Source organism: Rhinoderma darwinii, chromosome 2 (genome assembly GCF_050947455.1).
Source record: "Rhinoderma darwinii isolate aRhiDar2 chromosome 2, aRhiDar2.hap1, whole genome shotgun sequence".
Lineage (NCBI taxonomy): Eukaryota > Metazoa > Chordata > Amphibia > Anura > Rhinodermatidae > Rhinoderma > Rhinoderma darwinii.
The window spans coordinates 107650039-107672093 of NC_134688.1; the positions used below are offsets into that span (position 1 = coordinate 107650039).

Here is a 22055-nt window from a genome sequence, read left to right on the forward strand (position 1 = left end):
TTGCAGTGGCAAGTGATGTAACCTTCCTGGTCGGAGGCAAACAAAGAACGCCTATCCCTGGCGTGTACAGCCACCTGTAGACAGTGGGTTGTGCCATACAGCCCCTCTGTAGAAATCGCCATAAAGCCCCCCCTTGTAGATAGCGCCATACAGCTCCCCCTCTTATAGTGACACACAGCACCCCTTAGTAGATAGTGCCATACAGCCCACTGTAGATGGTGCTATACAGCCCCTCCTGTAGACAGTGTCACACCCCACTTGTAGATAGCGCCCCCACCGCCCCCTTGTAAATTGTGCCATACAGCCACCCTGTAGATATTGCCATAAAGCCCCCCTTGTAGATAGCGCCATACAGCTCCCCTTAGTAGATAGTGCCACACATCCCGCTCTTAGCAGTGCCACACAGCACCCCCCCCCCCCCCTTAGAAGTGTTAGGAAAGTTTTATTTTAAATTTATGCTTATTTGATACAATGAAATTAAATATACACTGAGCTATGCAGAGCTTCTCAGGAAATGTTTTAGCTGATAAAGTGTAAAATATGCTTTGCTTTCAAGTTTGGGGCAGTTGGATTTCTCAATAAAGACAGATAGAATTTAAGGAAGTTCAACTTTATCCCAGTTTCAGTTGTAAGTGTCAAAATATGCTATATGAAGCAAAACTGCATTAGACTAGTATTTTGTGTAAGATACTCACTGTCATGTGCAAAATGTCACCTGGTTGTGGTTAAAGCCTATATAAACCAGGGCTTATGTGATGAAGCGCAGACAACTGCTGATCTGCCATTTGTCTCCTTGCCGCAAGAATAAAAGAAGCACTTATTCAGATGAATCCTTGAATTTTTATTGATAAGAATGGAAAATTCTCCTAACAAGTAGTGCCGCACAGTCCTTTGTATATAGTGCCACACAGCTCCCCCATGTGTATAGTGCCACACAGCCCCCCTGCATAGTTCCACACAGCCCCCCTTGTATATAGTGCCACAGAGCCCTGCTAGTATATAGTGCCACACACAGCCTTGCTAGTATATAGTGCCACACAGCCTTCCCCTTGTATATAGTATCACACTGCCCCCTGTAGATAGTGCTACACACAGACCCCTGTAGATTGCGCCACACAGCCCTCCCCTTGTAAATTGTGCCATACAGCTCCCTAGTAGATAGTGCCACACAGCCCCCCTAATTAGTGCCACACAGCTCCCCCCTTGTGTATAGTGCCACACTGCTCCCCCTTGTATATAGTGCCACCCTGCCCTCCCTTGTATATAGTGCCACCCTACTCCCCTTTGTATATAATGCCACACAGCCCCCCTTGTATAAAGTGGCACACAGCCCCCCTTGTATAGAGTGCCACCCTGCTCCCCCTTGTATATAGTGCCACACAGCCCCCCCAAAAAAATATATTGTACTTACCTTGCCCCGTTCTCGCGACGGACGGAGCGCTGCACAGGCTCCGATCGGGACACAAATGCGCAGACAGCGTGATGCAGTGACGTCATCATGCCGTCCTGCGCAGGGAGTCTTCCCAGCACCTTATAGGCTGCAGGCCTAAAGTGGCCTGCAGCTTCAGTGCCGATTCTATCTTTTCCGCTGCCTGTGGGGAAAATTGAAATGGCGCCCCCCAGATTTTGATTGACATCCCTGTTCTACATCACTACCAGCCCCCTCAAACTCTTGCAGATGCGCCGTTACCTGGTAACCCCTGGCATGCGCAGTGCAGCGATGAAACCGGGCAGAGTAAACGTCGCTGCACGGTGCGTGCCCAAATAGAACAAGGCAATGGTGCTTCCGAGAAAGTTGGTTGAGACTGGTAGTGATGTATATCAGCCAGGGGGATGTGAATCAAACATGGAAAGGTGGGTTTGGAGGCAGGACTATCTGACTCTTCAGGACAGCGGCACCACCACATGACCCTTTAATGAGTAATTAGCATATAGTGTGCGCAATTTTAAAAGGTCATTTTATAGATTTTGTTGCATCTGAAAAAACATACATTTGAAAATATTGTCAGGTCATGTATTACTGCAGGGTGGCTGTTCAAGGGGTTAAAACTACCGGACAGATTCCCATTAAATATACAATGAATTGAAAACAATCCCATCTGCACTGTAATTTCGTTATTATAAATATATCCTATATAATTACAGCATCAGAACCAAGCTCTGACATATACGGCTCCAAGGTCAGTACATATCTACAGCACCAGCACCAAGCTCATTACATATATACAACACCAGAACAACGCTCAGTACATATATACAACACCAGAACAAAGCTCAGTACATATATACAGCACCAGAACCAAGCTCAGTACATATATATGTCACGATGCGGGGTGTGGACCCACTGGGCCGTACCGCGTAGCGGACCGGCAGCTGGCCAAACAGGTAAAGTACAGAGTCAATAGTTCAGAGAGGATACCTGAGGCAACGTAGACGGTAGAAAGGCAGACACAACTGGGACTAGGCAGCGGGTAGACGTCAGCGGTGGTGTACTGAAACAGGCGTGGAATGTAGTCCAATCTGGCAACAACTCAGCACGGCACTAAAACACGGTAGCACGGAAACAGGATACAGTATACAGGAACAGGGTACACTGGGAAACTGGAAGACACTAGGAGACCATTTAGCACGACAAACTTTGGGTAACAAACAACGCTCTGGCAAAGAGCAAGATGGCAGAGCCCCTTTTATAGCCCAGAGCATCCTGGGCTAGATTGCAGACTTCCTGCAATATGCGTGCACTGGCCCTTTAAGAGCATGACACGCCGGAGTCTCGTAATTCGGAAGTGAGTGCCGGTGCCTCACGGGAGGACGACGCTGCACACAAGTCAGGAGTCCATGGCCACGGCCGTCGAGGGGTAAGTCAGAACGACGGGCCGTGGCCATAGAGGTTACAATATACAGTACCAGAACAAAGCTCAGTACATTTATGTAGCGTCCACGGCCCCGGACCACCGTTCCTACTCACCCCTCGGCGCCTGCGGCTATGGATCTGTGAGTGCTGGCCGGCATCTCCTTCCTAGGAGACACCAGCACTCACTTCCTCTCCGCTCAGCTGTGTCTCGTAGGGTGTGCCTGCTCGTGCCCGGCCTTAAAGGGCCAACGTGCGCAAATAAATTATATTACAAATTAGCCCTAATCACTCTGGACTATAAAAGAGGCCCTGCCCTTTCACTTCCTACCTGAGCGTTGTTTGTATTTCCCATGTTAGACTTAGCAAATTGTCCCTCAGTGTTATCCTGTTCCCAAGTGTTCCCGTGCCCTACTACCTGTTCCTGTATCCTGTGCTGTGTTGGTTCCTGAGCCCTATAGAGTGTTGGAGTCGTGTTCTGCCATCGGTCATGCCTGCTGTCATACACTATGTCTGGTGTCTTCTGCCACGCCTGATATCCTCCCCCACGTGTAGCATCCTCTGCCATCAAAGTTCCATCTGTGCCTAGCCACTGTGACTGTCTGGACTATTCAGGTACCCTTGTGCTGGACTTTGTATTGATTGGGTACTCTGTTGTTTGGCCAGCTGTTTCCCTGCTACAGCGGTGCGGCCTAGTTGGACCACATACCCACAGATCGTGACAGTACGCAAAGGCCATGAACCTCACTGGTCAACCCAAGACCACGACGACTTCACAAGTCATACTAGCGTAGATGCTTGACCTCCGGTCACGACATGACCAACTCCTCTAGGCGGTAAAAATTATTGCGCATCGAATGGATACGCAAGCTGCAACCTTCTCGGCACTTGCTCCTATTGCTCCTGCTGCTCCTCCTACTATACCCCCTGGTAGTACAGATACGCTATTTTCTCTGCCACTGCCTTCCTGTTACAACTGAGTAGCGAGGACCTGCAAGGGATTTCTAAATGAGTGTCAGATCCACTTCAGTCTACTTGCCAGTGCATTTCCTTGTGATGGCGCAAGGATTTCATTCATAGTTTCTCTCCCTACTGACAAGGCCCTGGCATGGGCAAACCCTATCTGGGAACGTCAGGGACCAGAGACCCATGACCTACGGTGTTTCCTACGGACTTTTCACACTGTATTTGAGGAACCTGGGCAAGTCTCTCCAGCGGCTGCATCCCTGCTGACCCTTCGCCAAAGAGACACCTCCGTGGGCGAGTACGCCATTCAGTTCCGTACCCTGGCGGCAGAGCTGATCTGGAACAACGAAGCCTTAGTAGCTATATTCTGGCAAGGTCTTTCCACCAATATCAAAGACGAGCTTGCCGTTCGAGACCTACCCTCTGCCCTAGATGACCTCATCCTTCTAGCCTCCCGGATTGACATGAGGATCCAGCAATGGTCTCAAGAGATTCACCGGGTCAGGGGATTGCCCAGGCTGGCTCCCACATTCCAGCAACCCCTACTGCCCTCATCAGCTGTCCAATCAGAGGAACCTTACGCAAATAGACCATCTCAAGTTGTCTGTCCAGGAGAAACAGCGCAGACGCACTTCGGGACTCTGTCTGTATTGCGGCTTCAGAGGCTATTTTGTGCGCCTGTTTCCCCAAAAGCCTAAAGAGCTCCAGAGCCTAGAAATGGTTGGAGAGACAACCCTAGAGTGAAAAGGACTAAATAATAAACTCTCTCCCAAATTGCCCATTCCCATGAACATAGTGTCTCTGCCTACCTGGACTCCAGGTCCGCGGCAAACTTCATCCAACAGGACTTAGTGGATCAGCTCCAGTTTCCGACGGTTCCCTTGGACACACCCCTGGCTGTTGCCTCGGGGAATGGACTTCCTCTGCCCGACGCCATAGTGTTCGAGACTAAGCCACTGAAGCTCCAAGTGGGAGCACTTCATATAGAGCAGATTACCTTGCTTATTTTGCCCAAAGCCATCAATCCAGTGTTGCTGGGTCTGCCCTGGCTCCGGCTTCATGCTCCGGTCCTGGACTAGTATTCCGCAGAAGTTCTCCAATGGGGCTCCAAATGTCTCCACCGCTGCCTGCTACAGGTTTGCCCTGTTCTGCCACCTATGTCTCAGTCGTTGACAGGACTACCTACTAATTTTGCGAAGTTTGCAGACGTCTTTGGCAAGAAGGAGGCACTACCCCCACACCAGGCGTACGACTGCCCGATTGAACTGGTTCCTGATGCCTCACCTCCCTCGCGTATACCCCCTCTCCTTGCCAGAGACTCAGTCCATGTCAGCCTATATCAAGGAGAATCTGGAGAGGGGTTTCATGCAAAAATCCTCCTCCCTGGGCGGTGCCGGGTTCTTCTTTGTAAAGAAAAAAGACGGCCCTGCATTGACTACCGTGGTCTCAACCAGGTCACGGTCAAAAACAATACCCTTTGCCACTGATCTCGGAATTATTTGATCACTTACGAGGAGCCAAGATCTTCTCTAAACTAGACTTGCATGGGGCCTACAACCTATTCCGAATCCGTCAAGGTGACGAGTGGAAGACGTCATTTAACACTTGAGAGGGGCACTATGAATACCTGGTGATGCCCTTTGGCCTGTATAACGCTCCCGCGGTCTTCCAAGAATTTGTCAATGATATCTTCCGACACCTCCTCTATGTCTGCGTTGTAGTCTATCTTGATGACCTTTTGATTTTCTTCCCAGATCTGACGACTCATCAGAGACATGTCCGTCAAGTTCTGCTTCGATCAAGGGAGAATCGCCAATATGCCAAGTTGGATAAATGTACTTTTGAAAAAGATTCTTTGCCATTCCTGGGCTACAGCATCTCGGAACAGGGTCTCGAGATGGATCCTGAAAAAGTAAAGTCCATCCTGGAGTGGCCACGTCCTCAGGGCCTGCGGGCCATACAGCGTTTTTTGGGATTCGCTAAATTCTACCAAATTTCATACCCACATACATATTGTCCACATTCCCACAGATTGTGACAATATATACAGCACAAGAACTAAGCTCATACATATATACAGTACCAGAACAAAGCTCAGCACATATATATATATACAGCACCAGAACAAAGCTCAGTACATAAATACAGCCCCATAACCAAGCTCAGTACATATATACAGCACCAGAACAAAGCTCAGTACATATATCCAGCAACAGGATCAAGTTCAGTACATATATACAGCATCAGAACCAAGCTCAGTACATATATATACAGCCCCAGAACAAGCTCATACATATATACAGCACCAGAACAAAGCTCAGTACATATATACAACACCAGAACAAATACAGCTCAACTTAGTGCAACCCCTGCCGTATAGATTTGTAAAACTACAGCTCCCAGAATGGCCCGAACAATGGTAAGGATATGCTGGGAGATTCTGTTTAACAAAAACAAAAATAATGTCATAATCATACCACCCATCATATCGCTGCAGATCATACAGTGACTACATTACTGATTAGAGGCAGAATAAACCTTTCCATTAAGTGACTCACTTTTCTTCTCCATCCGGTCCAGACCTCTATGATGACTTCTCCCTGCCACAACTCTTTCCTGCAGTTTTCCGCTCAGATGTCTTCAGCTTCTCACTTTTAAAACATTTCCGCACCCATAAACGAAGATCAAATTCTCAATGCCCCTAAATATAGTAGCGCAATACACTGCACCTCTAATTATAATAACGCCATACCCTGAGTCCCTGATTATAATAGTACCATGCACTGTGTCACACACACACACACACACACACACACACACACACACACACACACACACAGTGTCCGCTGTAGATAGTGCCCCCATAGCCCCCTATAGATAGTGACCCCTATAGCGCCTCTGTAGATAGTGACCCCCATAGAGCCTCTTTAGATAGTGCCCTACATAGGAGCCCATGTAGATAGTGCCCCACATACAGCCCCCTGTAGATAGTGCCCACATATGGACTCCAGAGCTGCAAGGCAATGGTGCTAACCACTGAGCCACCTTGCTGCCCTACATATAGCTCCCTCTATAGAAAGTGCTTCACATATAGCCTACCTCTGTAGAAAGTGCCTCACATATAGTTCCCCCTGTATATAGTGTCCCACATATAGCCCACCCCTGTAGACAGTGCCCTACATATAGCCCCCCTGTAGATAGTGCTCCACAGGTAACCCACACCTGAATATAGTGTCCCACATATAGCCCACCCCTGTAGATAGTGCCCTACATATAGCTCCCCCTATAGATAGTGCTCCACATATAGCCCACCCCTGTAGATAGTGCCTCACATATAGCTCCCCCTGTATATAGTGTCCCACATATAGCCCATCCCTGTAGATAGTGAACTACATATAGCTCCCCCTGTAGATAGTGCTCCACATCCCCACATATGGACCCCCCCTTTAGATAATGCCACTCAGTTTCATTAGAAAAAAACAAGAACTTTACAAACTCACATGATCCCGTTTCTGCGCTGTCCGGTGGCAATGCAGGCTTGCTCTCTTCTGAGCCAGTCTGCTGAGGCTGAACGACGCAAGCGGCGTTGTTGAAAGGTGTTGATTGGCAGTGCAGAATGACTTGCCCTGCCAATCAGCGCCTTTCAACAACAAAAGTGACATCGCGCCGCTAGATTAGTTGAAAGGCGCTGATTGGCAGGGCGAGTCATTTTGCCTGGCCAATCAGCATCATTGTAAGACGCTGAATGGTTGGGCACGGAACGTGCCCGGCCATTCATCGCTAATGCATGTAATTGTATCTGCGTGCTGTAGACACAGGTACTATTCGTACAAGAGGGGGTGGCGGCAGCTGGTTTCAGTGGCACCACCACCCTCTCAAAAATGTTAGGGGCCGAGCGGCACGGGCCCCTTAGTGGCATCGCTACCGCTGTAGCAGCCATAACAGCTGCTAGTGGCACCACCGGGCATGGGGCGGGCCTTGTTGGCAGGTGGCACGGGCCCCCTCATGTCGCGGGCCCCATAGCAGCCGCAACATGGCGCCTAGGAATTAATCCAGAAAAATCTGCGCTCCAAAATCAAATGGATTTCCTTCCATTCTGAGCCCTGCCGTGTATCAAAACAACAGTTTATGACCACATATTGGGGATTTCCCCACACTGAAAAAAATTCTTTACAAATATTGGCGGACTTTTTCTCCCTTTCTTTGTTGACAAAATGAAAAATGTTGAGCTAAATCTATGAAACACCTGTGGGGTCAAAATGCTCACTACACCTCTAGATGAATTCCTCAAGGGGTATACTTTCCCAAATAAAGTCACTTTTGGGGGGTTTCCACTGTACTGGTACCTTAGGGGTTTTGCAGATGTGACATGGTGCCGAGAATCCAATCCAGCATAATCTGCGCTCCAAAACCCAAATGGTGCTCCTTCCATTCTGAGCCCTGCCGTGTGCCCAAACAGCAGTTTATGACCACATATAGGGTATTTCCCTACTCTGGAGAAGTTTCTTTACAAATGTTGGGGTGCTTATTCTCCTTTATTTATTGAGAAAATGAAAAATTTTGAGCCAAATCTACATCTTATTGGAAAAAAAATTCCATTTCACTTCCCAGTTCTATTAAAATCTATGAAACACCTGTGGGGTTAAAATGCTCACTACATTTCTAGATTAATTCCTTGTGTGGTGTAGTTTCCAAAATGGGGTATTTTTTGGGGGTATTTCCTTTGTTTTGCCACCACGTGACCCCTTCTAACCTGACAAGGTGCCTAAAATATATTCTAATAAAAAGAAGGCCCCAAAATCCACAAGGTCCACCTTTACTTCTGAGGTCTGGATTTGAGTCCAGTAGCACACTAGGGCCACATGTGGGATATTTCTAAAAACTGCAGATTCTGGGAAATAAATAATGAGTTGTTTTGCTGGGTTACAGGAAAAAAATGGATTAAAATGTAATTTCTGTAAAAAAAAAAAAATGAAACTTGTAAATTTCACCTCTAATTTGCTTTCATTCCTGTGAAACGCCTAAACGATTAAGAAACTTTCTAAATACAGCATTGAATACTTTGATGGGGTGCAGTTTTTAAAATGGGGTGATTTATGTGGGTTTCTAATATATAGGCCCCTTAAAACTACTTTAGAACTGAACTGGTTCCTAAAAAAATAGGCTTTTTTCTTGAAAATGTGAGAAATTGCTGCTAAACTTAGTCTTGTAACGTCCTAGAAAAATAAAAGGATGTACAAAAATCAATGCCAATCTAAAGTAGATGTACGGGAAATGTTGATGAGTAACTATTTTGTGTGCTATTTTTATCTGTCTTAGGCCGGATTCACATGAGCGTGTGCGTTTTGCGCGCACAAAAAACACGGTCCATAAAAGCTCCGTGTGTCAGCAGCATATGATGCGTGGCTGCGTGATTTTCGCGCAGCCGCCATCATTATGACACTCTGTTTTTATGTTTGTAAACAGAAAAGCACGTGGTGCTTTTCTATTTTCATTCATAGTTTTGACTACTCTTACGTGCATCACGCGCGGCACACGGAAGTGAGTCCGTGTGCCGTGCGCGGTTTTCACACACCCATTGACTTCAATAGGTGTGTGATGCACGAAAAACGGCCAAATATAGGACATGTCGTGTGTTTCACGCAGCGGACATACGCTGCGTGAAAATCACGGACAGTCTGAACGGCCCCCTTTGACTAACATAGGTCCGTGCGACGCGCGTGAAAATCACGCGCGTTGCACGGACGTATTATAAGTTCGTCTGAATAAGCCCTTACAAGCAGATACATTCAAATTTAGACAAATACAATTTTGGTGTTTTTCACAAATAAGCAATAAATGTATCGACCAAATTTTACCTCTGAGATTACGTACCATGTCTACATATATTTTGGACTAATGTCCAGATATATGTAGGCTTAGTCCCAGATCTGGGTGTATGTGCAGAGTAGGTCCCCACCTATGGAGGACGCCTTGTCATGGCAGGTGGGCAAATACAATTTGATCAACATGTGCACTAAGAACCTCCCTATTGTAAGTAGATTTAGCAGTAATGCATATTTATTTATATTTAGTGGCTTAGGTGACATTGGTGTTCGCAGCGTGCTGTCGCCATTTTCTTGTGTGCTGTATAAAGTACAATGTGACAATCTCAGAATCACTTGGATACATGTCAGATTTGAAATATGGGGCTCTGTCAGGAAGTCCAAAAGTGGCTGAGGCGGGAAGGGGTTAATATCTTCGTTTTCCTTATTAGTGTTTTTAGGACCCTTTTATCAATAAATGTGTCCCCATTTATGATACCCTTGAGGAAGCAAACAAATGTTTACTGATTTACAGCTTATTATAATTTTAAATATATATTTTATGGGTTCGTTTTGGCTGGTTCCTTTATTTGTTTCAGATACTGCAATATTTTTCACATAAGCATTATTAGCAGGTTATTATGACTTGTATGTCTTGGAATTAGTTTGATATATTTTATGCATTCTATCTATCCATGTACAAACAGATCTGTCAGAACTGTCACAATCCCATTATAAACTGAAGCATTGATGCTGTTGCGAACAGAGCCTTATACAATACAATATTTTCCCCTTCCTTTTCACTTTGGTTCTAGTGGGAGATTTAGTTAAACCTAAATGTTTACTATTTCTTTTTTTATGAGTTTATTTTATGATATTGACTATTCTATTGTGGTAGCGCATCAGGTGTGTAGCATTCTTTTTTTCCTTTTGACTTTTACTATAGTTGTCATCACAACTTTTTTACACCTTATTTAGGGTGTTTATGGGCACGTGTTACTATTGAATACATTGGTATAAAAAGAAGCAGATTTTAACGATGTATGTGTTCTATCTATTTTAGTGAAGCATTACTATTGCACCCATCATGTGGCTTCCCCTTGTGGTCCTGTTGGGTTTGATCTTCCTATACAGACGATACAGACAAAGTCTGATCCTGGAGAATCTGACAGACAAATATGTCTTTATCACTGGATGTGATTCTGGATTTGGGAAGCTGCTGACAAGGAATCTGGACAAACGTGGAATGAGGGTTTTGGCTGCTTGTCTGACAGAGAAAGGAGCTGAAAACATAAAGAAGGAGACATCAAGCAGAGTGCAGACAGTCATTTTGGATGTTATTAACACCCAGAGTGTTCGTGCTGCTGTGAAGTGGGCATCTGCAATTGTTGGTGACAAAGGTTAGAGTGTAGTAAACGTTCATGTTTAAAATATGACTAGTACAGTAATATAATGACTTAAAGGAATTGTGTTATTAATCTTATTTAAGACATTAGTCTCCAAGAGGCCACATGAATGGTCACTGACTAGCTGGATGTCCATACAGTTGCCCATAGCAAGCCGAACAGAGCTGTTAGGAAATTAAGTGGCCCAGCGTTTTCCTAGTGCCATTGCCACTTTCTTCTAGCAATCTAAAATTGTATAGCATATCCAACAATGTAAGAAAACCTAATAGTATTCCTGTAACCTAATTTTGTCTTATGTCCAAATGGAAAGACTTAGGGTATGTTCACACGACCCATTTTCAGACGTAATTCAGGCGTTTTACGCCTCGAATTACGCCTGAAAAGACGGCTCCATTACGTCTGCAAACATCTGCCCATTGCTTGCAATGGGTTTTAAGATGTTCTGTTCGGACGAGGTGTAATTTTACGGGTCGCTGTCGAAAGAGGGCGCGTAAAAATACGCCCGCATAAAAAAAAGTGCAGGACACTTCCTGGGACGTTTTTGGAGCCGTTTTTCATTGACTCCAATGAAAAACAGCTCCAATTACGTCCGTAAAAGACGCAGCGAAAAACGTGAGTACTTGCAAAAACAGCTCCGTAATTTCAGACGTATTTTGCGTTTGAGTGTGAATATACCCTTAATGTGTAAAGTAACAAATTAGGCTACATCATACTTGCCAACTCTTGTGGAATATCCAAGAGGCTCATGGAAAAAAAGGAAACCTCCTAGCATAGCAGGCAAATCTCCTCGGTGCCACATCCTGTCTAAATACTCTCCTTTTCAATGTATAGAGATCGTCATCACTCCCTTTCCCCAATAGGGCTCACAATCTAATTTCACTATCACAGACCGACAAAGACACACTTAAACTGCCCCCCCCCCCCCCCCAGAAAATTCCATAGGACTAACCGACCAACTAACCTATCAATATGTTTATGGAGTATGGAGAGCCCGTGAGGAAACATACAGCCACCTTTAACCGGTTCCTGACCGCCGGCTATGTATATACGTTCGGGGTCCTTAAAACCCGCACCATAGACTATTTACGGTGCAGGTTTTAGTCAGTGACAGCCAGGGACCCTGAGGAGAAGATAGAAGCAGCTTTCACTCAATGAGTGCTGTGTGTATGAATAGAGGCAGCGGCAGCCCCCAACTAGACCCAGCACAGCCCTATTGATGACAATAGTCACTATGAGAGGGCTGATTTCCCCTGTAATTTGGGCTGCTTTACAAGGTGTAAAAGGTCTTTTCTGACCTTTGATGGACAGACCATAATAATATAAAAATAAAAGAAAAAATAAAGTGCAAAAAAATTAATAATAAATACACATAAAATACCCACCCAAAAAGAACGTTGTCGTCCCCGCCAATCGTTACGTTAGCCCTGACCCAATTACCCTAAAATAGACATGTAATATATCAAAATTTACAGTAGACAATGTCGATCAGAAATAATAGGTCTATTTTAGGGTAAAACGAAATTATTAGCAGAAAAAATAGCTAAAAATTAAAAAAGCATATTTTTCTACTAAAAGGGTATGTTCATACCCTTACTAAAAAACTTCTGAAAATACGGAGCTGTTTTCATGGGAAAACAGCTCCTGATTTTCAGACGTTTTTTATTCAAACTCGTATTTTTCGCAGTTTTTTATGGCCGTTTTTGGAGCTGTTTTTCTATAGAGTCAATGAAAAACTGCTCCAAAAACGTCTCAAGAAGTGACATGCACTTCTTTTTCGTGGCCGTTGTTTTACGCGGCCGTTTAAAACGGCCACATAAAAAAACGGCCTGTTGGAACAGAACGCCGTTTTTCCCGTTGAAATCAATGGGCAGATGTTTGGAGGTATTCTGCATCTGATTTTTCGGCCGTTTTTCGGCCGTTTACGGTCTGAAAACAGGGCGAAAATAAGCTGTGTGAACATACCCTAATTTTTAAACTTTAAGCCTAGAAATTCTAAAATAGCAAAAAGGATGCGTATAAAAATTCTAAGAAAGAAACCTGCATTGTCTACGAAAAAAAAACGTCACAAAAATCACGTCGCTAGCCCAACAAACAAAAATGTCATAGCCAATTAACAAATACGTGCTAAAAATAGCTAAACGGTGTCTGGTCCTGAAGGCTCAAAATAGCACTGTCCTGAACCAGAGAACGGGTGTTCTGATTGGTGGGGCTCCGTACTCTAAGGCCCTCAAAGATCCTAGGAATAATGGCTTTATTGTTGTGGCCCCATCACAGTGAAGGGAACATTAATTTACGGAAAATATGGGAAAACATTTTTTTTTTTAACTTTCAAATTTTTTTTTATTTTGCACATAAAAAAATTATTTGACTGTTTATAAAAAAAAAAAAAACTGGATGGATCGCTTGCACTATATTCTGCAATTATAATGTATTACAGTATATCGCGATTTTGACAAGTTCCTATTAACTCCTTCCTGGCAGGACTTAATTGGAGCACACAAATGGCAGAGGGGGGCAACGGGCTGTCAGAGAGGGCCGTCCCCCTCTTTCTAACGCCTTAGATGCTGTGGTCATTATTGACTGATTCCGCTCATTGCAGTGAGATTTTGGCTGTGTTGCACACCCGACACCTGCTAAGTATGGAGCACGCTCAGCTCATAAGCCGCTCCATACTTCCTCTTAACTGCTACCACATACATGTACATGCAGGGGCGTAGCTAAAGGCTCATGGGCCCCGATGCAAAAATTCTTACTGGGCCCCCCCCCCGCAAACTTCTCATGGCCGACAGTCCACAGCTTTCAGCTGCATCACTGGGTCTCCTAAGTGACCCAACAATGCAGCACTAGCAGCCGGGGGCGTCACTAAGGCTGGGTTCACACGCACTATTTACGGACGTAATTCGGGCGTTTTAGCATTGAATTACGTCCGAAAATGCGGCTCAAAAGCGTTGGCAAACATCTGCCCATTCATTTGAATGGGTCTTACGATGTTCTTTGCCGACGGTCATTTTTTTTTACGTGCCGCTGTCAAAAGGCGGCGCGTAAAAAAGACGCCCGAGTCAAAGAAGTGCCTGTCACTTCTTCAGACGTAAATTGAGCCGTTTTCCATGGACTCCATAAAAAAACAGCAGACAGTATCACACATGATAGGATTAGATACAGTGGCTCAGCAGACAGTACCACACATGATAGGATTAGATACAGTGGCTCAGCAGACAGTACCACACATGATAGGATTAGATACAGGGCCCAGCAGACAGTATCACACATGATTGGATTAGATACACAGCTCAGCAGACAGTATCACACATGATTGGATTAGATACAGGGCCCAGCTTGCTGACATTGCGGCTCCAGCGCTGGACCCAGGATAGGTAAGAATAATAATTTTGATTCTTTATGTGTTACTGATTATTTTTGTGTGTTTGTTTTTTTACAGGTTCGGTTGTTGGACTTCGGATTCGAGGACTTCAATGACGGCGTTTTTTTTATTCTCAATAAAATGGTTAATGAGGGTTGTGTTTTTTTATTTCAATAAAATATTTTTTCTATGTGCTTTTATCTTTTTAAACTTTATTATCACCGCCTTAGTAATGGCCGCTGGCTGATTGACAACCTCCATTACTAAGGCGAGGCTTAATGTTAACCGGTGCAGAGGCTATACTAACCCCCATTATTACCCCGGTACCCACCGCCACCAGGAGTACTGGGAAGAGCCGGGTACGAACCAGTACCCGACCATCTGTAGTGACGGGCAGGCACCGGGGTGGCCGCAGGCTGGTAGTATTAGGCTGGGGAAGGCCAAAAACAGTGGCCCTTCCAACCCTTGTAATGCTGCCTGCTGCTGCGGTGTTGTATCTGGCTGGTTATGAAAATTGGGGGGGGCCCCACATTGTTCTTTCCAATTATTTTTTATTTTTTTAAATGACGTGGGGTTCCCCCCATTTTTCATAACCAGCCAGATACAATAAAGCAGCAGCAGCCTAGCATCACCAGGGTAGGAAGGGCCACTGTTTTTGGCCTTTCCCCTCCTAATAATACCAGCCTGCGGCCATCCCAGTGCCCGACCATCACTACAGATGGTCAATTACTGGATCATACCCGGCTCTTCCCAGCACCCCTGGTGGCGGTGGGTACCGGGGTAATAAAGGGGGTTAGTGTTAGCCTCTGCATCGGCTAACACTAAGCCCCGCCTTAGCAATGGATGCTGTCAATCAGCCGGCGGCCATTACTAAGGCGGTAGTAATATAGTTTAAAAAAAACCACAAAGACATAAAAAAAATTTTTATTGAAATAAAAAAAAAAACCACACAACCCTCATTAACCATTTTATTGATAATAAAAAAAAAGCTGTCATCGAAGTAGTCCTGGAATCCGACGTAGTCCAACGACCGAACCTGTAAGAAAACACACAAAAAATGATTAGTAACACGTGTGTTAGGCTTAGATACAGGGCCCATGTGTGATACGGTCTGTGGGACCCTGTATCTAAGCCTACCACAACGTAGGCTTAGATAGAGGGTCCAGCAGACAGTAATCTTATACAGTATAAGATTACTGTGTGCTGGGGCCCTGTATCTAAACCTACAGTGTGGTAGGCTTATATACAGGGCCCAGCAGACAGGATCACACATGGACCATGTATCTAAGCCTACCATGTGATTGGCTTATATACAGGGCCCATCAGACAGGATCACACATGGGCCATGTATCTAAGCCTACCATGTGATTGGCTTATATACAGGGCCCATCAGACAGGATCACACATGGGCCATGTATCTAAGCCTACCATGTGATTGGCTTAGATACAGGGCCCAGCAGACAGGATCACGCATGGGCCATGTATCTAAGCCTACCATGTGATTGGCTTATATACAGGGCCCATCAGACAGTATCACACATGGGCCATGTATCTAAGCCTACCATGTGATTGGCTTAGATACAGGGCCCAGCAGACAGGATGACGCATGGGCCATGTATCTAAGCCTACCATGTGATTGGCTTAGATACACGGCCCAGCAGACAGGATCACACAATCTGTGATCCTGTCTCATGGGCCCCCTAAGCCTGCTACATCGTAGGTTTAGGGGTTGTACAGTCCCTAAACATTGATGGCCTATCCTCAGGATAGACAAAATAGACGAGGAGACAGCACTTCCAAAATATGTCAGCTTTTTAATCACCCGTGCTTGGATATATCCTCAGGATAGGCCATCAATAGCTGATGTGTCTCTCGGGACCCGCAAATCAGCTGTTTTGAAGGGGCCGCAGCACTCGTATGAGAACTGCTTCCCCTTCATTTCACTACTTGCTCACACTGTGAATCGCCAACACCGATTCACAGTGTGACCGGAATGAAGTGACAGGAATGAAGGGGAGCAGCTCTCGTACGAGTGCTGCGGCCCCTTCAAAACAGCTGATTGGCGGGTCCCGGGAGTCGGACGCCGCCAGTCAGGGCTAAGCTTACCTTCCTCTTCGGCCGCGGCGGGAGTTCTATCGTCTCGATGCTGTGCGCGGCGCATAGCGCTGTGACGTCATGCGCTGCGATCCGGAACCAGGAAGGTAAGTAAAGTATGTTACTATAGTAACAGGGGCCCGCGGCCCCGAGTTACTATAGTAACTTTTTATTGATGTGGTGCGGGGGGCCGTGGGCCCCCCTGGCTTCGTGGCCCGGTCGCAATTGCGACCGCTGCGACCCCTATAGCTACGCCAGTGTGTACATGAGTCGCCCCTTGGCCAAGACCGGCATTTTAGCGCAGCTCTTTGATATCAGTTAGCATCCTGTAATATTAAAAAAGATGCATTGTAATGGTGCCGTCACACGCGGCAGATTTTGTTGCAGAAATTTTCTGCAACTGAAAATCCGTTCCATTCCTCTGAATGGAACTTGCAGAACTCCTCCACCTCCTGCAGAAACATCTCTATTCAGATAAATGGAACTGATTTTCAGTCACAAAAAATTTCTGCAACAAAATCTGCCACGTGTGACTGCACCCTACATGCTCTTTTTCTTGGAGTCTCTAAGTTAGAACCCCAATAAGAAGTGTTGGCAGAGGAATCCGCGTTATGTAGAGGATTTCTAAAAAAAAAAAGACAACATTCTCCTCTGAAACAAGAGCTCTCATTATGATAGGGTCTGGTACAAATTTATTTATAGCTAAAATCATATTTTCTTTATGTTTGCAGGACTCTGGGGCATAGTAAACAACGCAGGAATTAGTGTCCCGTCTACTACTACTGAATGGATGACAAAAGAGGATTTCTTTAAAGTCATAAATATAAACCTACTGGGGGTTATTGATGTGACAATCCATTTCTTACCCTTGATCCGGAAAGCACAGGGACGAGTGATCAATGTTTCCAGTATAGCAGGAAGGCTATCTCTATCTTCTGGGGGATATGGCATTTCTAAGTTTGGAGTAGAATCATTTTCAGACATTATAAGGTTAGTACTATTAATTGTGCATCTAACATATTTCACTCTTCGTTTTCCTTTTTTACTTTAACCCCTTCGCGCTTTGGCCACTTTTGACCTTCCTGACAGAGGCACATTTTTCAAATCTGACATGTTTCACTTTATGTGGTAATAACTTCGGAATGCTTTTACCTATCCAAGCGATTCTGAGAATGTTTTCTCGTGACACATTGGACTTTAAGTTAGTGGTAAAATTTGCATTTTCTCAATTTAAATGTATCTGCTTGTAAGACAGATAGTTATACCACACAAAATATTCACTAATTAACATCCCACATATGTCTACTTTAGATTGGCATAATTTTTTTAACATTCTTTTATTTTTCTAGGACGTTACAAGGCTTAAAACTTTAGAAGGAATTTCTCACATTTTCAACAAAATGTCAATAGGCTATTTTTAGTTCAGTTGTGAAGTGGCTTTTAGGGCCTTATATATTAGAAACCCCCAATAAGTCACCCCATTTTAAAAACTGCACCCCCTCAAAATATTCAAAACAGCATTTAGAAAGTTTCTTAACCCTTTAGACATTTCACAGGAATGAAAGCAATGTAGTGGTGAAATTTACAAAGTTCTTTTTTTTTTTTTTTTGCAGAAATTCATTTTGAATCCATTTTTGTGTAACACAGAAGGTTTTACCAGAGAAACGCAACTCAATATTTATTGCCCAGTTTCTGCAGTTTTAGGAAATATCCAACATGTGGCTCTAGTGTGATAAAAGACTGAAGCACAGGCCTCAGAAGCAATGGAGCACCTAGAGGATTTTGGGGCCTCCTTTCTATTAGAATATATTTTAGACACCATGTTAGATTTAAAGAGGTCTTGTGGTACCAAAACAGTGTAAACACCCCAAAAGTGACCCCATTTGGGAAACTACACTCCTCGTGGAATTTATTTAGGGGTATAGTGAACATTTTGACCCGACAGTTTTTTTGCATACATTTTTGGAAGTAGGCCTTGAAAATGAAAATCTAAATTTTTTTCAGACAAAATGTAGGTTTAGCTAATTTTTTTGCATTTCCAAAAGGACTAGAGGAGAAAATACACCACAACATTTATAGAGCAATTTCTCCCGAGTAAAAGAATATCCCATATGTGGTCCTAAATGGCTGTTTGGACACACGGCAGGGTTTAGAAGGGAAAGAGCGCCATTTGGCACTTGGAGCTCAAATTTAGCAGGAATGGTTTGCGGAGGCCATGTCGTATTTGCAAAGCTCCTGAGGGGACAAGACAGTGGAAACCCCCAACAAGTGACCCAATTTTGGAAACTATACCCCTTAAGGAAGTTATCTAGGGGTATAATGAGCCTTTTGACCCCACGGATTTTTTGCAGAAATTTTTGGAAGTAGGCCGTGAAAATGAAAATCTACATTTTTTCAAATAAAATGTAGGTTTAGCTAATTTTTTAAAATTTCCACAAGGACTAAAGGAGAAAAAGCACCACAATATTTGTAAAGCAATTTCTCCCGAGTAAAAGATTATCCCATATGTGGTCCTAGATGGCTGTTTGGACACACGGCAGGGTTTAGAAGGGAAAGCGCCATTTGGCATTTGGAACCCAAATTTAGCAGGAATGGCAAAGCCCCTGAGGGAACAAAACAGTGGAAACCCCCAACCTGTGACCCCATTTTGGAAACTACACTCCTTGAGGAAATTATTTAGGGATATAGTGAGCATTTTGACCTCACAGGTGTTTTACAGAAATTATTGGAAGTAGGCCGTGAAAATTAAAATCTACATTTTTTCAAAGAAAATGTAGGTTTAGCTCATTTTTTTTCATTCCCACAAGCACTAAACGAGTAAAAGCACCACAACATTTGTAATGCAATCTCTCCAGAGTAAAACAATACCCGATATGTGGTCATAAACTGCTGTTTGGACACACGGTAGGGCTCAGAAGGGAAGGAGCACCATTTGGATTTAAGAATGGTTTCTGGGTGCCATGTCACATTTGCTGAGCCCCTGTAGTACTAGTATAGTGGAAACACTCCAAAAGTGATTCCATTTGGGAAACTGAACCCCTTGAGGAATCATTTAAGGATATAGTGAGAATTTTGATCCAAAAGGTTTTTTGCTGAATTAATTAGAATTAAGCAGTGAAAATGAAAAATTTTATTTTTTTCCAATAAGATGTAGATTTAGATCAACATTTTTCATTTTGACAAGGAATAAAGAAGAAAATACACCCCAACATTTGTAAAGCAATTTCTCTCGAGTACAGTAACACCCCATATGTGGTTATAAACAGCTGTTTATATATATTGGAGCATTCAGAAGAAAAGAAGCGGTATTTATCTTTTGGAGTGTAGATTTTGCTGGAATGGATTGCGGATGCCATGTTGCATTTGCAAAACCCCTGATGTACCAAACAAAAGTGACCCCGTTTTAGAAACGACACCCCTAATGGCATTTATCTAGGGGTGTAGTGAGAATTTAGACTCCACAGGAGTTTTTCAGAAATGAATACGCAGTGGATGGTGCAAAGTGAAAATTGCAATTTTTCCACTGATATGCCTATTCACCGCACAATAAGTTGTGCCCAGCTTGTGCCACTGGAGAATATTACCCCATAAATTGTTAAGCGGGTTCTCCCGGGTATGGTAATGCCTTACTTGTGGACATAAATTGCTGTTTGGGCACACTTTAGGGCTAAGAAGGGAAAGACCGCCATTTTGAGCATGGATTTTGCTTGGTAGTTTTGTTTGAGTTTTACTGGTATTTCAGTTTATAATGTGGGGGCATATATAATCTGTGCGGAGTACATCAGGGCATAATAAGAGGGTATAATATTGGGGTAAATCATACAATTATCCATAGATTTGTGGTACAATGTGAAGCAATCTGTTATGCGCAGGCCGGTGTCACACTGATAAATGGTTTTCTTTCTTATCCCCCTTTTGTAACGCTCTGCACCTTTTGGGGACATTTTCTCCTTTGTAGTTTGGGAAATTTTGCTGGGAAAGTTTTGCGCTGGTATAATGGCGCCCTAGCTTTCAGCGGATGTGCTATGTCCCTTCCTAGTGCCTAAATACTATGGCCCTGAAAGTGAAGGAATGTTCCCTCCGGCCTGCACATTGAGATGTTTTTTCATCACCGCATTACTAGTGCCATAACTTTTTTATTTTTCGGTTGATGGAGCTGTGTGTGGGCTCTTTTTTTGCGAGACGGGCTGTAGATTTTATTGGTACCATTTTGGAACACATACGACTTTTTGATCACTTTTTTTTTTATTTTTTGGTATTGGAAATTACCAAAAACAAGCAATTCTGGAATAGTATTTTATTGGGGATTTTTTTTCGGCATTCAGAGTGCGCCATAAAATACATGTTAACTTTATTCTGCGGGTCGGTACGATTACAGCGATACCAAATTTATATAGTTTTTTTTATGTATTGCAGCTTTTGCACAATAAAATCACTTTTTTTTATAAAAATCATTTGTTTTCTGTGTCGCCATATTCTAAGACCCATGGCTTTTTTATTTTTGCGTGGACAAAGCTTTGCGGGACGGATTGTCGTTTTTATTGGTACTATTTTGGAGTAAATGTGACTTTTTGATCACTTTTTATAGCATGTTTTGGGAGTAGATTTGACCTAAAAACAAAGATTCTGGCATTGTTTTTCATTTTTTTGTTTTACGGTGTTCAACGTGCGGGATAAATTACATAATAGTTTTATCGTTTGGGTCGTTATGGACGCGGCGATACCAATTATGTATCGTTTTTTTAATTTTATTATGGGAAAAATGGCAGTTTAGCTTTTTTTTACTTGAAACTTGTGTGTTGTTATTGTTTTATGACATTTTTATTAACTTTATTTAACTTTTTTGACTTGTCCCACTAGCGGACTTGGGGGCCTGATGACCCGATTGCTACACTAATACACTGTGCTACATACGTAGTACAGTGTATTAGCGCTGTCAGTTATTCCCTGACAGCAAGCCTATGAGGACCTGCCGGAGGCGGGTCCTCATTGGCTTCCGTACAAGGCAGACACGGAAGCCATTATTTGGCCTCCGATTGTCATAGCAACCCAGCGATTGCGTCTCTGGGTTGCCGGTCGGGTTAAAACCAATCAGATGCTGTGCTGTTTTGAGCGCAGCATCTGAGGGGTTAATCGGCTGGCTCGGAGAATAGCTCTGGTCCTGGCAGTTACAGGAGGGTGCCAGCTGTATAATACAGCTGTCACCCCGTGGTGATGGTGCCGGCTCTGCTTCTGAGCCCGCACCATCACCGCGACGTAACTGTATTGCGGTTTGCGGGAACACCTTCCCGACAGCGCAGTATATATACGACGGATGTCGGGAAGGTGTTAATGCTTTTGATTGTTATAAGTCTGTATTCCCTGTTCAGCGTGTACTCACTCTATTCCCCCTCCTGTAAGACCCTGCTCATGTAGTGTAAATGCTGCAGAATATCTGTGCATAAATTCTGCAAGGTCAACTTTCGCACATAGTAAATCTAAAAGAGAAAAGATGACACATGGCGCCAAATCGTGCAAATCAATCAGGATAAATCAGGTAGCATAAGGGCATGTTCATTCGTGGCAGAATTCTG

General features: G+C 44.1%; 2 protein-coding genes across 5 annotated transcripts in view; both read left to right on the forward strand.

Annotated features, from left to right (window-relative positions):
* The window catches only part of NACA (nascent polypeptide associated complex subunit alpha), a 495234-nt gene that overhangs the window by 122997 nt on the left and 350182 nt on the right, over positions 1-22055 (forward strand). The gene's annotated exons all lie outside the window — the stretch shown is intronic.
* LOC142742377 (retinol dehydrogenase 7-like) overlaps positions 1-22055 on the forward strand; it is a 74156-nt gene that overhangs the window by 5416 nt on the left and 46685 nt on the right. The window contains exons 2-3 of the mRNA XM_075852023.1: positions 10685-11021; positions 17214-17472. Of these exons, the coding sequence (XP_075708138.1) occupies positions 10709-11021; positions 17214-17472 (572 nt within the window). The 5' untranslated portion in view covers positions 10685-10708. The remainder of the gene's footprint in view (positions 1-10684; positions 11022-17213; positions 17473-22055) is intronic.